General features: G+C 41.8%; 1 protein-coding gene across 3 annotated transcripts in view; it reads right to left on the reverse strand.

Annotated features, from left to right (window-relative positions):
• Positions 1 to 15,736, reverse strand: part of satb2 (SATB homeobox 2) — a 97,762-nt gene that overhangs the window by 23,423 nt on the left and 58,603 nt on the right. For all 3 annotated transcript variants that reach the window (XM_061970829.2, XM_061970832.2, XM_061970831.2), the window contains exons 5-11: positions 13,101 to 13,224; positions 12,518 to 12,620; positions 10,328 to 10,378; positions 8,933 to 9,516; positions 4,588 to 4,800; positions 4,416 to 4,502; positions 951 to 1,103 (exon numbers count right to left, since the gene is read on the reverse strand). In XM_061970829.2, the coding sequence (XP_061826813.2) occupies positions 951 to 1,103; positions 4,416 to 4,502; positions 4,588 to 4,800; positions 8,933 to 9,516; positions 10,328 to 10,378; positions 12,518 to 12,620; positions 13,101 to 13,224 (1,315 nt within the window). The remainder of the gene's footprint in view (positions 1 to 950; positions 1,104 to 4,415; positions 4,503 to 4,587; positions 4,801 to 8,932; positions 9,517 to 10,327; positions 10,379 to 12,517; positions 12,621 to 13,100; positions 13,225 to 15,736) is intronic.

Below are 15,736 nucleotides of genomic sequence, written 5' to 3' on the forward strand. Positions count from 1 at the left end.
TTATACTCCGGAGCGACTTATACTCCGAAAAATACGGTAGTCTTTTTGTTGTTTAACTCCACAGCAATTTCCTCCTTCTTTCCACGCTGGTCCGTTGAGCTTTGCGACTCATATTGAGTTAGGAAAATGGACAAAACTTGTCAAAAGGCGAAAAATCCCAGAAAAAAACCTGACTGACTCGTAGTGTACTGCAACGCGCAGCAAGTGACGTGGAGGGCTCACTAAAATACTATGCCCTGCTTTTTGCTTGCAGGCAGAACACAGGGACACGGTTCGCACACGGAGGCACATAAAAGTTTGTAAATTGAAAAGTTTGCAAATAGAGGGGTTGGTATATGGAGGCCCCACTGTATACATATTGAATTGTGCGAAAGGAAACACTGCCTAAAGGAAGAAAAGCATGCAGGACGGATGCCAGGAAGGATAAGTTTCTAGTGTGAGGTGAATGTTGAGTCAGAAAGGGAGATGATGATGATGATGATGATGATGATGCTGTGGTAGAAAAGCTGCAGAAGATTCAATTATGTCTGCTAGGCTGGCTCTGTTTGTGACACCAGCTGTTGTGTTCAAGCAGCCACCTCAGGCTGCGTGCGAGGCTAATAGCCTGATCAGCGCTTGCTCCCTCCGTCCTTGTGGCCAGCTGCAGCAGATGGGTGCACTGAACTGTGACCCCCCTCTCCACTGAGCTGGGGGACCCTCAGCGACCATGCCCACACACAAGCATGCAAATACTGTAAAGAAAATGCACACACGCCCTTTTCACGCTTACCCCCGCTAGCTGGCAGCGACATGCCGCTGGCCTGATGCGTATAAGCTGCTGGTTGAATAGATTCATTCCTCACATGCAGTTATTTGGCATCCACCTCTGTCTTATCAATTAATCATTCCCGCCATGTCTCCTTTTTCAGATGCCCCCCCACCGTTAACTTGCATGCTTTGTGTTTCCTCACCTGACTCTTGTTGGCTGCCACCTTGGCAAACAGAGCCTGGGACACCTTGGCTCGCTTCATCTCCTGCTGGATTTCGTCGTAGATGCCCGACGTGATGTTGACCAGCGATTCCAGCTTGATGGGGAGGTCAGGGGCGGGGCCTAAGGGCTTTGGCTGGGGAGGAGGACATGTCATGTACACAATTAAAGCAAGTGTACGTACGTTGAAAAGAGGATTTAAACGGCTTTTGTGAAAAAATTAGGACACCTGATGTAGGGCTGGACGATTCATCGAATTGTGATTTCGATTTTGGCATCTCACGATCATAAAAATGTAGGGGTGTAACGGTACACAAAAATTTCGGTTTGGTACGTACCTCGGTTTAGAGGTCAAGGTTCGGTTCATTTTCGGTACAGTAAGAAATCAACAAAATATACATTTTTGGGTTATTTATTTACCAAATTTGCAAAATCTTCCACCAAAAATATTTTTCTTAGTGGAATATTTGATGTGAAGTAATGGGAACCTTGGATAGGTCAATAATTCATAATAACATTGATTTTGATTCAATATTATGTTTTGAGCAATGACAGTTTGAAAAAAAAAAAAAAACAGCTTTGTTTTATTAGTCAACATTGCAACTTTTTCTAAATTACATTTCAACTTTAAGCTTTTTTATTTCACTTTTGTTATGTTTTTGTTTATTTAATAGTATTTTTAGAATGTGCCGTGGCCTTTAAAACATTAGCTGTGGGCCGCAAATGGCCTCCGGGGCACACTTTTGACACCCCTGCTATAGATAATAAAAAATTAAATGTGATAAATCTATGGATAAAAAGCAGAGCCTGGCGACGCATGCGCGTTTATCATAACTCTCTCTCTCTCTCTCTGTCTCTGCCCCTCCCTCACCAATGCTGCTGCGGGCACAATTTGTTTTGTTTTTAACCCCTTCTTAACCCTGAACGTACATTGAAAATACACGCAACCCTAACTCAAAATGCCGGACATTTGAGGCATTTAAGAAACTCCGCCCTGACAGCTCCGCAAAAGAGGACATGTCCGGTGAAAAGAGGACGTATGGTCAGTCTATCTTAGCCTGTTAGCTGCTAGCATGCCGTGTGTTGTGCCTCGGTGTGCATTGTTTACACAACTTGCGTTACGCTACTTAATATGTCCGTGTGGAAACTCGTTCGGTACACCTCCGAAACGAACCGGAACCCCCGTACCGAAATGGTTCAATACAAATACATGTACCGTTACACCTCTATAAAAATGTTATCTTTGGAAAAAAACTATTATTGGGCTGCATAACGTGACTGTCTATTCCTGAGCTGCGAACAGTGAAACGGATGAGGAGCTCATGAGTGAAAAAAGCCCATGTCTACTAGAAGATTGGGATCTTGCTACTTTTTATTTGATACAGTGCTAGTAGGCCTAATCAAATAAAATAAACAGTAAACTCAACAAAAAAAAGTAAGACATATCATTGTCATTTTGGCGCTCATGTAACCGCGAACGGAATCACAGAATTGACCAACAATGCGGAATTCGCTGTTAAAAGCAGAAGATCAGGGAAATTGACATACATGTAAGTGAAATTCTGTTTTTATGAGGAGAGGGAACATTTGTTTGGGAACCGGTAGTGCTCATTCATCCCCTAAACACTCAATGTCGAGACGTAAAAAAAACCCAATAATTTTTAATGTGTGGTGACTATTTTATTTTGTAGTGGCAGCACCGACTTCCTTGTTCATTTACAGAATATGGTCAACTTCCTTAGTTTTTTTTACTTTATCGAACTGCGCATGCAAGTGACGTCGAGGCCACATTGGGGCCGCATTGGTGCTTGTGCGCGTTTACAGTGAAGTCTGATTAACATCACTTTTTACTTGCAGTGTAAATAAACAGTCAGCTGGGAAAACAATTGATTTTGAAAAAATGCCATTTGGGCCACTTTGGCCCTGCAGTGTAATTGTAGTCCAAGTAAAAAAAAAAGTACATCTCCATCCATCCAACCATTTTCTACCGCTTGTCCGTGTTGGGGTCGCGGGACTGTGCTGGAGCCTATCCCAGCTGCATTTGGGCGGAAGGATCGGTACACCCTGGACAAGTCGCCACCTCATTGCAGGGCCAACACAGATAGACAACATTCACACCATATTTTAGTGTTGCCAATCAACCTATCCTATTATATCTAGACCTTGTTTGAATAAAATAAACTGAAAGTATACCAGAGTTGACATTCATTGAGCAAACTACTGTTTTGGAACCAAAAACTCTTGCATTTTTAATCTTGGAGTCTGTCAATTTATTAGAGTTCAGGATTAGGCTCTGAGTTTGTTCCACTTCCTACCTGGACTTATCCCCTTGTGAAATACAGTAGAGGCCAAAAGTTTGGACACACCTTCTCAATTAATGCCTTTTCTTTATTTTAATGACTATTTACATTGTAGATTGTCACTGAAGGCATCAAAACTATGAATGAACACATGTGGAGTTACTGTATGTACTTAAGAAAAAAAGGTGAAATAACTGAAAATATGTTTTATATTCTATCTATCCATTCTTTTGCTACCGCTTATTTCCTTCAGGGTCGCAGGGGTGCTGGAGCCTATCTCAGTTACAGTCGGGCGGAAGGCGGGGTACACCCTGGACAAGTCGCCACCTCATCACAGTGCCAACACAGATCGACATTAGTTTCTTCAAAAATAGCCACCTTTTGCTTTGATTACTTTTTCACTCACTCCTGGCATTCTCTCATTGAGCTTCAAGAGGTAGTCACCTGAAATGGTTTTCACTTCACAGGTGTGCTTGAAGCTCATCAAGAGAATGCCAAGAGTGTGCAAAGCAGTAATCAGAGCAAAGGGTGGCTATTTTGAAGAAACTAGAATATAAAACATGTTTTCAGTTATTTCACCTTTTTGTGTTAAGTACATAACTCCACATGTGTTCATTCATAGTTTTGATGCCTTCAGTGACAATCTACAATGTAAATAGTCATGAAAATAAAGAAAACACATTGAAAGAGAAGGTGTGTCCAAACTTTTGGCCTGTACTGTATATTGTGCATTGTTTGTGGATCCAATTTAATCTGTGGCTTCTTGTCCTTATGTTGCGTTGTTGCTGTTTACTTGCGCATGGGCTCGCCTCTGAGAGCGCTCGTATTGTTTTGAAGTCGCCCACCAGACTTGCACAGACTGGCCAGCTTACATTCCCGCCGCCTAAACGATGCTGAGATAATCCCAGGCAGCCATAATAAATAATAGCTCACACATTCACCATGAATGAATGGACATTTTCCCTGACATCAGAGGGGGTGAAAGGCCTTATCGCTCACTTTGCTCTAAATGCTTTATTACGTTGAGATGTTTACAGTGAAGGCTTTGAAGTTGTCGTTCCATTAGATGCAGAGTTTGTTTAAAAGATGAAAAAAGCCCGGAATTATTCATTTGGGAGTACGCGATGTGCTGATGGCGGAGAACTCACCGAGTTGGTTATCTTATTCTTGTTCTTCCAAATGGAGGCCCAGGTATCAGGCGTTATCTGCTCGTCCAAGCTCCTCTCCCACACTTTCTACGCGCACACACAGGACACGCAGCATGTAGAAATGTAGCTTGCACAACGTCAACAGCCTCAGTGGTGTTTTTTTTTTTTTTACCTGCGAGAGGCGCGGAGTGTTGGGGATAGACGAGTTGGAGGCGGGAAGGCCCACCGTAGGGTTCATGGTGCGCTCCCGCTCCTCCTGGTAGACACGGTCTCGCTCGACCTCGGGCAGATTGAGGAAGTTCTGCATGGCTTTCAGGTTGACCAGCAGCGACTGCGAGGCTGTGCGAGGGTCCTCCTCCTTGCGCAGGATCTCCGACAGCAGACCCTGAGTGTGCAAGAGCGAGAGTGTTGGTCTCCAACCTCTTGGCTAAAGTTTCACAGTTAGTTCAAGGGTTTGTGACAAAACATTGATATAGTTAAACCCAGATTCCGATCTAACAAAGGTCTAAACTCATTCTCCTTCTATGCCACATCAATATGGAATGCACTCCCAACAGGTGTAAAAGTAATTGCATCTCTATCCTCCTTCAAAACCGCACTAAAACAACACCTCCAGGCAACTAAAACCCTTGACTCAAACCCTCCCCCTTCCACCTCCCACCTCCCCGGATTGTAAGTAACCAAATGTATTTCTAATGTATATACTTGTTCCTATGCTATCTGAACTCACTATGTCCACTACTTGCTGTACATATCCTACCAAGTCAGACCTACACTGTTTCAATGTTCATTTCTCTGATGATGCAATTGTTGACGACTGAAGTACGCTGTTATCAACCAAACCCTCCTCATCCCACCCCCCGGATTGTAAATAATGTAATTAATTCAATGTATATACTCTGATGATTAACTTGTGTGATGACTGTATTATGATAATAGTATATGTTTATACCATGAATTGATTACGTGGACCCCGACTTAAACAAGGTGAAAAACTTATTCGGGTGTGACCATTTAGTGGTCAATTGTACAGAATATGTACTGAACTGTGCAATCTACTAATAAAAGTTTCAATCAATCAATCAAAAAAGCAGTTTTATCGCTCAGGGTACAATATCGATACACCAGCATCAGGTATTGATAGACTCTGAAGTCGTTGAAAATGAAACCTCTGAACCACAGTCAGGACTGTGAGGTTTAATGCAGTGAGGATTGTTGTTATATCGCAAAGTTAACGTTGACGGAATCTTGCGATACATCTTGCTGAATTTCTCATAGACCAGTGATTGCAGCTTGATTTAGAGCAGTGGTTCTTAACCTGGGTTTGATCGAACCCTCGGGGTTCAGTGAGTCGGGCTCAGGGGTTCGGCGGAGGTCAAAACACACCCGACTCATCATATAAATACAAACTTCTCCCTATCAGTGTATTACGGATACGGCAACAGCAGAAGTCAGACTGATTTGCAGGTGTGTAATTTGTTGTGAGTTTATGCACTGTGTTGGTTTTGTTGTTTGAACAAGGTGATGTTCATGCACGCTTCATTTTGTGCACCAGTAAAAAACCATGGTAACACTTTAGTATGGGGAACATATTCACCATTAATTAGTTGCTTATTAACATGCAAATTAATAACATATTGGCTCTTAACTAATGCCTTATTTGGCTTGGCCTTATTATAACCCTAACCCTCTAACCCTAACCCTAACCAAATAACTCTAAAGTAAGTCTTTGTTACTTAGAATATGTTCCCCTAGTGTCCAAAAAACTCTAAATTAAGTCTTTGTTACTTATAATATGTTCCCCATACTAAAGTGTTACCAAAAACATACAACTTTGTCTTGAATTTGAAAAAAACCCATTTTATTTTTCACTAAAGAAGGGTTCGGTGAATGCGCATATGAAACTGCTGGGGTTCGGTACCTCCAACAATGTTAAGAGCCACTGATTTAGAGAGATAGTGATTGGTGTAGCTCCCTTCATGTTTGTACACAGAACAATTTTATTTGGATCATCTTCAACTTTGGTATGTTTGTAGCGCAACGTGAGATCTCAGCATGGACAACATTTTTTATTGTATTATTTTTCTAATTTTGGTAAAGTTCTTGCATATTTTTTCTCATAGTTTTAATAGCATTCCGTTTCATTTTGCGTTCCGATTGCGATTTGTTACCTGTATTTCAGTATTATATAAAAATACTATTAAAAAAAACAGTAACAAGTGAAATAAAACAGCATACAGGTGAAATACAACAAGAAAAAGTTGCAATGTTGATTGACTCCAGTAACAGAAACAGGCTGTTGTCATTGCTCAAATAATATTATTCAATCAAAATCAATGTTGTTATGAATATTGACCAAAGCTCCAATTACTTCACATCAAATATTTTTGGGGGAACATATTACATATTTTGTGTGTTAAACATATAATATATGCAATATAAAAACAAATATGACCTATAACGATTAAAATAAACATACAAAAATAATAAATACTGATAATCAACAGATCTAAATATGATATTGACGTTTAAGTGCTGAATATTAATTTAAGAAAGTATGACCTATTTTTAACACATTTGTAAGTGGAAACCTTTTGGGTCCAGAAGAATTTTAGTGGGATTGTTTTTTCCAAAAATATAATAAATTAAAATCAATGTTATTAAATAGTTTTACCTATTTAAGGCTCCAATTACAATTACAGTATTGCATGTTTTGTTTTTACCATAAAAAACAGGGTTTTCTTTGACAAAAAGGGCATACAACGTTAAAAAAATTACCATTATATTATATTGGACCTAAAGTTTATTTAGAGATTCAAGCATAGATTATATATCTATATACAGTATATATATATATATATACAATGACCATTATATTGACATACATGAAGTTGATCTAGAGAATTAAGCGTAGATTATTTATATATATACACACATACATATATATGTATATATACACATATATATACATATATACATCCATTTTCTACCGCTTATTCCCTTTGGAGTCGCGGGGGGCGCTGGAGCCTATCTCAGCTACAATCGGGCGGAAGGCGGGATACACCCTGGACAAGTCGCCACCTCATCATATATATATATATATATATATATGTGTGTGTATATACACATAAATATATGTTTATATATGTGTATATATATATATATATATACACCCACATACATACCGTATTTTTCGGAGTATAAGTCGCTCCGGAGTATAAGTCGCACAGGCCGAAAATGCATAATAATGAAGGGAAAAAACATATATAAGTCGCACTGGAGTATAAGTCGCATTTTTTGGGGAAATGTATTTGATAAAAGCCAACACCAAGAATAGACATTTGAAAGGCAATTTAAAATGAATAAAGAATAGTGAACAGGCTGAATAAGTGTACGTTATATGAGGCATAAATAACCAACTGGTATGTTAACGTAACATTATGGTAAGAGTCATTCAAATAACTATAACATATAGAACATGCTATACGTTTACCAAACAATCTGTCACTCCTAATCGCTAAATCCCATGAAATCTTATACGTCTAGTCTCTTACGTGAATGAAATAAATAATATTATTTGATATTTTACGCTAATGTGTTAATCATTTCACACATAAGTCGCTCCTTAGTATAAGTCGCACCCCCGGACAAACTATGAAAAAAAACTGCGACTTATAGTCCGAAAAATACGGTATATATGCGGATATATATACACATACATGTATATGCGTGTGTGTGTGTATGTATGTATGTATGTATATATATATATATATATATATATATATATATGCTGGGAAGGAGGAGGCACCTGTGGAGGCTGGGAGGGCGCCTGTGAGACCAAACCTGAGGAGAGCCCTGAAGGTAAAATTTTAAAAACTATATATTGTATTGTTTTTGAAAATCCAAAATATCAATATGCCCTCGCATGCTTTAATTTTTCATTGTGCGACTCTAGTATAAAACATTTAGACACCCCACTTGATTCTGTTTACATTGCTACATCAGACAATGACAACAATTATATTATCATATTGACACTTGAGCAGCGAACCTCAGGTGTGTTCTTTGTACATTTTATGGTGATCTCTACAAATAGTGGGTGTTGGATTGAAAGTCGTGCTGGAATTGTCAACGTTGTTGAAAGCATAGCTGCCACCTTTCGAGGGTCTATGAGCCCTCATTACGTGGCTCTAATGGGGCGTGCAGTAAACCGGTTAGTGCAGCCTTGAATGAGTCAGGTGTTGGCGCCCCTGCAGGAAATAAAGACCTAACGACCCGGCAAGCTACCCCGCCATTCTTTCCGCTAATCCTGCTGAAAATACCTCCATGTGGGTGTCCGTAAATGAGGCCCACGTCTATGACAGCGAGTGGATCCCAATCAATTAGTAGAGCAATTATCTCTCCTTGCCTGCTCGCAGTGGAATCAACAACTTTGCTAAACATGCCTTCAGAGGATAGATGATGTACTTTGCTCTGGCTTCTTCTGCCACCATCTTGACCACACGGTCCCAACATACCTGTGTGCGGTTGAAGGCCACACGGGCAAACACGGCCTGAGAGACGCTGGCTCTTTTCAGCTCGTCTCGGACCAGCTGGTAGATTTCCGATGACACCTCAGCGGCCGAGGGGTTGCTGCCGGGGTGGTCGCAGCCGACTTTGGGCGAGCCCCGTGGGATGGGCGGGTGGTTGAGGAACTGCTGGTTGAGGGCCTGCGGGTGTTGGTGGGCCAGCAGGCGGCTGACAGCTATCTGTTGGTTGATGAGGTGGGCCATGGCGAGCTGCTGGCGCACCAGCTGCGGGGAGAGTTGAGGCGAGAGCAGCCCACCTGGGCCCAGCAGGGGCTGGAGCGTGCCGGGCGGGTGGGGAGGCGGCGGAGCGGGCACCTGGCCCGTGTGGAGAGGGGGGCTGTGGTGAAGGGGTCCATGGGGCGATGGCTGCTGGGAAGGAGGAGGCACCTGGGGAGGCTGGGAGGGCGCCTGCGGGTCTCCACAGCCCGCCTTTAGGAGGGGGCTACCGAGGTGACCTAGCTGAGCCAGGCCGGCCAAGTGAGGATGAGGTCTCTGGCCCAGCATGCAGAAGTCGGCCATGTTGTCTCGCTCAACTGTCGATAAGACAAGAGCATCAGTTGGAGAAGCCAACGCTTCCTCATTAGCTCAGACAGAAAGAATAGATATGTGCAAAATTCTTCTGTTCAGACTAGAGATGTCCGATAATATCGGCCTGCCAATATTATCGGCCGATAATTTATCGGTATCGTTTTTTTAATTATCTATCGTTTTTTTTTTTTTTTTTATTAAATCAACATAAAAAAACACAAGATACACTTACAATTAGTGCACCAACCCAAAAAACACTCATTCACACTCATTCACATAAAAGGGTTGTTTCTTTATGTTATTAATATTGTGGTTCCTACATTATATATCAATATATATCAATACAGTCTGCAAGGGATACAGTCCGTAAGCACACATGATTGTGCGTGCTGCTGGTCCACTAATAGTACTAACCTTTAACAGTTCATTTTACTCATTTTCATTCATTACTAGTTTCTATTTAACTGTTTTTAATATTGTTTTACTTTCTTTTTTATTCAAGAAAATGTTTTTAATTTATTTATCTTATTTTATTTTATTTTTTTTATTTTTTTAAGGATCTTATCTTCACCATACCTGGTTGTCCAAATTAGGCATAATAATGTGTTAATTCCACGACTGTATATATCGGTATCAGTTGATATCGGTATCGGTAATTAAGAGTTGGACAATATCGGAAATTCGGCAAAAAAGCCATTATTGGACATCCCTAGTTCAGACCCATTTTTTTGCGTGAGAGAAGTTTCTTACTTCTTACACAAAAAAAGACAAGCATTTTGCACATATTTATTTGAAAAGAAAAAATAAATTGCTTACTTTTGATGTCAGTGGGATCTCGACCGGACCACATCTTCTCCAAATAATCCACTGTGGAAAGCAAACGCATGACATTTTTGTCATGCACAAAAATTGCCAAAATAACTTAGCAAATTAAACACTAATGTAAAAAGATGTGTCGCAACGTTTGCGTAGCTTAACCCAAGAGAGAGAGAGTACACAATCGCTAGACGAAGCTGAGCTGTTTGTGATTGACAGCTATGGACACCAATCATTGTATTCCGCCCATTCAGGCGTCAAAACACCAAATGTCAGCGTCGCTAATCCACAGTTACTTCTTTTTGCACGTTCATGACAATTAATTACGCCACATAAAAGTTCCATGATGTGGAAAGTTAAAACTACTCATTTTATTTCCAGGCGAGGATGGTGTTCTGCTGACCTCGACTGCGGATGTTGTGGATCGGTGGAGGGAATACTTCGAAGACCTCCTCAATCCCACCAACACGTCTTCCTATGAGGAAGCAGTGCCTGGGGAATCTGTGGTGGGCTCTCCTATTTCTGGGGCTGAGGTTGCTGAGGTAGTTAAAAAGCTCCTCGGTGACAAGGCCCCGGGGGTAGATGAGATCCGCCCGGAGTTCCTTAAGGCTCTGGATGCTGTGGGGCTGTCTTGGTTGACAAGACTCTGCAGCATCGCGTGGACATCGGGGGGCGGTACCACTGGATTGGCAGACCGGGGTGGTGGTTCCTCTCTTTAAGAAGGGGAACCGGAGGGTGTGTTCTAACTATCGTGGGATCACACTCCTCAGCCTTCCCGGTAAGGTCTATTCAGGTGTACTGGAGAGGAGGCTACGCCGGATAGTCGAACCTCGGATTCAGGAGGAACAGTGTGGTTTTCGTCCTGGTCGTGGAACTGTGGACCAGCTCTATACTCTCGGCAGGGTCCTTGAGGGTGCATGGGAGTTTGCCCAACCAGTCTACATGTGTTTTGTGGACTTGGAGAAGGCATTCGACCGTGTCCCTCGGGAAGTCCTGTGGGGAGTGCTCAGAGAGTATGGGGTATCGGACTGTCTGATTGTGGCAGTTCGCTCCCTGTATGATCAGTGCCAGAGCTTGGTCCGCATTGCCGGTAGTAAGTCGGACACGTTTCCAGTGAGGGTTGGACTCCGCCAAGGCTGCCCTTTGTCACCGATTCTGTTCATAACTTTTATGGACAGAATTTCTAGGCGCAGTCAAGGCGTTGAGGGGATCTGGTTTGGTGGCTGCAGGATTAGGTCTCTGCTTTTTGCAGATGATGTGGTCCTGATGGCTTCATCTGGCCAGGATCTTCAGCTCTCACTGGATCGGTTCGCAGCTGAGTGTGAAGTGACTGGGATGAGAATCAGCACCTCCAAGTCCGAGTCCATGGTTCTCGCCCGGAAAAGGGTGGAGTGCCATCTCCGAGTTGGGGAGGAGATCTTGCCCCAAGTGGAGGAGTTCAAGTACCTCGGAGTCTTGTTCACGAGTGAGGGAAGAGTGGATCGTGAGATTGACAGGCGGATCGGTGCGGCATCTTCAGTAATGCGGACGCTGTATCGATCCGTTGTGGTGAAGAAGGAGCTGAGCCGGAAGGCAAAGCTCTCAATTTACCGGTCGATCTACGTTCCCATCCTCACCTATGGTCATGAGCTTTGGGTTATGACCGAAAGGACAAGATCACGGGTACAAGCGGCCGAAATGAGTTTCCTCCGCCGGGTGGCGGGGCTCTCCCTTAGAGATAGGGTGAGAAGCTCTGTCATCCGGGAGGAGCTCAAAGTAAAGCCGCTGCTCCTCCACATCGAGAGGAGCCAGATGAGGTGGTTCGGGCATCTGATCAGGATGCCACCCGAACGCCTCCCTAGGGAGGTGTTTAGGGCACGTCCGACCGGTAGGAGGCCGCGGGGAAGACCCAGGACACGTTGGGAAGACTATGTCTCCCGGCTGGCCTGGGAACGCCTCGGGGTCCCACAGGAAGAGCTGGACAAAGTGGCTGGGGAGAGGGAAGTCTGGGCTTCCCTGCTTAAGCTGCTGCCCCCGCGACCCGACCTCAGATAAGCGGAAGAAGATGGATGGATGGATAGATTTTATTTCCATTTTTTTCCTCATGGGGAAAATTAATTGGACCTTGGAACAAGTATTAGGAAAGTGGAACTGATTGTGTTTGAGTTGTAGTCCTCTCACTCATGGTGACTGTAGTGAGTCCTTCCATACCTTTGATTTTCTTGTACTTCTTATACCAGCGACCAAACTCTTGGCATTTGGCGGTGGAGACGTTGGCATAGTAGGAGCTGTTCACAATGGACGAGATCATACTCTGAGGGACAGAAAGACACGGGAGAGTTAATTAATAGCCGGCATGGTATGAAATGTTTACAGTCGCGCATAAGAAAAGCCATGTGACACACACACACACACAGACAAAATTGAAACAGACAGCCAGTAATCACGACTGGAAGCCACCCATGGAAACTTGAGCCAGTTTAGAGCAGCGAGGGAATCTCCAACCTCTTTCTCTCTCTCTGTTTCACTCACACACATACACACACACACATGCTTGCAATTGATATGCTTGCTGCCATCAACACCCCCACCAGAGCTCCATTTGAGCACATAAATCTCCCCCAGCAGCCATTATGATGCGACCACAGCGCTAAACATGCAGCTGGGGAGTTAAAACACGGCAGAGTTTGATTAAAATGCAGCAACAGTTATTAATCAGCGCCCGTTTTATTTTCTTCGCACTTGTGTTGCATTCGCGTCGAGCGAAGACCGAGGTGATCTTTGCTTCCCTCACCTGCGACAGAGGACACTCTTTGGCCAAAGTGCTCTGGTTCATCTCCTTCAGGAGCTCCTTGAGAGCGTTCCTGACGGTGGCGTGGTTCCACTGCTCGCAGGGCAGGTCCTCCAGCTTGGAAAAACTACAAGAAAACGACAACAAAGTTAAGAAGAAGATGCAAAAAGACTAAAGTCTTATGTCGCTTGTGGATAAACCTGGATTCAGCTTAGCATTACATCCCGGTACCAGGTTTTTGGCATTTGAGCAAAACCTTTTTGACAGTTACACAAAACTTCAAACACTTCAAAGTAGTGATGTGCGGATCAATACTGGAATATTGATACCACCGAATTTCAGATCTTTATGCTCTAATATTGATCCTCAAATCAAAATATTGATACTTTTGATTAGGGCTGCGAATCTTTGGGTGTCCCACAATTCGATTCAATATCGATTCCTGGGGTCACGATTCGATTCAAAATCGATTTTTTTTTCGATTCAACGCGATTCTCGATTCAAAACGATATTTTCCCGATTCAAAACGATTCTCTATTCATTCAATACATAGGATTTCAGCAGGATCTACCCCAGTCTGCTGTTTTGTAAAAAAGGTTTATAATTGTAAAGGACAATGTTTTATCAACTGATTGCAATAATATAAATGTGTTTTAACTATTAAATGAACCAAAAATATGACTTATTTTATCTTTGTGAAAATATTGGACACAGTGTGTTGTCAAGCTTATGAGATGTGATGCAAGTGTAACACTATTGTTCTTTTTTTAAATTTTTATAAATGTCTAATGATAATGTCAATGAGGGATTTTTAATCACTGCTATGTTGAAATTGTAACTAATATTGATACTGTTGTTGATAATATTCATTTTTGTTTCACTACTTTTGGTTTGTTCTGTGTCGTCTTTGTGTCTCCTCTCAATTGCTCTGTTTATTGCAGTTCTGAGTGTTGCTGGGTCGGGTTTGGTTTTGGAATTGGATTGCATTGTTATGGAATTGCTGTGTATTGTTTTGTTGGATTGATTAATGAAAAAAAATACAAAAAATGAAATAAAAATAAAAAAATGAAAAATTAAAAATCGCTATTTGAAAAATGAGAATCGATTCTGAATCGCACAACGTGAGAATCGCGATTAGAATTTGAATCGATTTTTTTCCCACACCCCTACTTTTGATACTTTACTTCAGGGGTGTCCAAACTTTTTCCACCAAGGGCAACATACTGGATGGTCAAAGTATGCGAGGGCCGTATTGACATATTTTTTTATTTGAAAAAAAGCTAAAAACAGAAATTGTGTCAGCTATGTATTATAGGTGACTAAGTATATTACTATTAAATATTAGAACATTTCAGCTTTTTCTCATTACATACCCATTTGTTGGTACTTTTTCTTACATTTTTACTGTTGTTTTCTTCCCCATGTAAGAATAGAATAAAATAATAATAATATGATAACCGCATAACCTAATGTGTCAAAAATTCTGCCTGTACAAAAATATTAACATCCAGTTACACATTTAAGAGTGTTTTTTATTGTTGTTTTAATTTTTCATATCGATTACCGTATTTTTCCGAGTATAAGTCGCTCCGGAGTATAAGTCGCACCGGCTGAAAATGCATAATAAAGAAGGAAAAAAACATATATAAATCGCACTGGAGTATAAGTCGCATTTTTGGGGGAAATGTATTTGATATAAGCCAACACCAAGAATAGACATTTGAAAGGCAATTTAAAATAAATAAAGAATAGTGAACAACAGGCTGAATAAGTGTACGTTATATGAGGCATAAATAACCAACTGGTATGTTAACGTAACATATTATGTTAAGAGTCATTCAAATAACTATAACATATAGAACATGCTATACGTTTACCAAACAATCTGTCACTCCTAATCTCTAAATCCCATGAAATCTTATACGTCTAGTCTCTTACGTGAATGAGATAAATAATATTATAATGTGTTAAACATTTCACACATAAGTCGCTCCTGAGTATAAGTCGCACCCCCGGCCAAACTATGACAAAAACTGCCACTTATTGTCCGAAAAATACGGTACTCTTCCCAGGTTTCCAAACTTACCGACTGACACAGTTTTAGATGCTCACTTCCCACTTTAAAAGGATCAATTTCACGTATTTACAATCACAATTTTTATTTACGCTAGGGTTGTACGGTATACCGGTAATAGTATAGTACCGCGATACTAATGAATCATATTCGGTACTATACCGCCTCTAAAAACTACTTTTCCACCGCCCACCCCGTCGTCATCACGTCATGACATTGCTGGTTTTGCGAGCAGAGGAGCATGTTTGGCAGCGCACACACACAGAGTACTTACAAGCAGACACAGTGTGTAGACAGAAAAGGGAGAACGGACGCATTTTGGCTTAAAAACTAACGCTAAAGGTGAAGCTATAACACTAAAATGCCCTCAGGAAGAGGTGCTTAAAGACATGACTAGCCAGCTAGCGGCTAAAGTCCATCTGCAGTCCGCAGTGCTGTAGTTACTTCTAAATCGCTAATCCTTGTCTCCATGGCGACTAATAAAGTACGTTTCTTACAAGTATCATCCCTGCAGGACGAGGAATAGCTAAACATGCTTCACCACACACCGTAGCTGAGCAGCGTC

The sequence above is a fragment of the Nerophis lumbriciformis genome, linkage group LG13, assembly GCF_033978685.3.
Source record: "Nerophis lumbriciformis linkage group LG13, RoL_Nlum_v2.1, whole genome shotgun sequence".
Lineage (NCBI taxonomy): Eukaryota > Metazoa > Chordata > Actinopteri > Syngnathiformes > Syngnathidae > Nerophis > Nerophis lumbriciformis.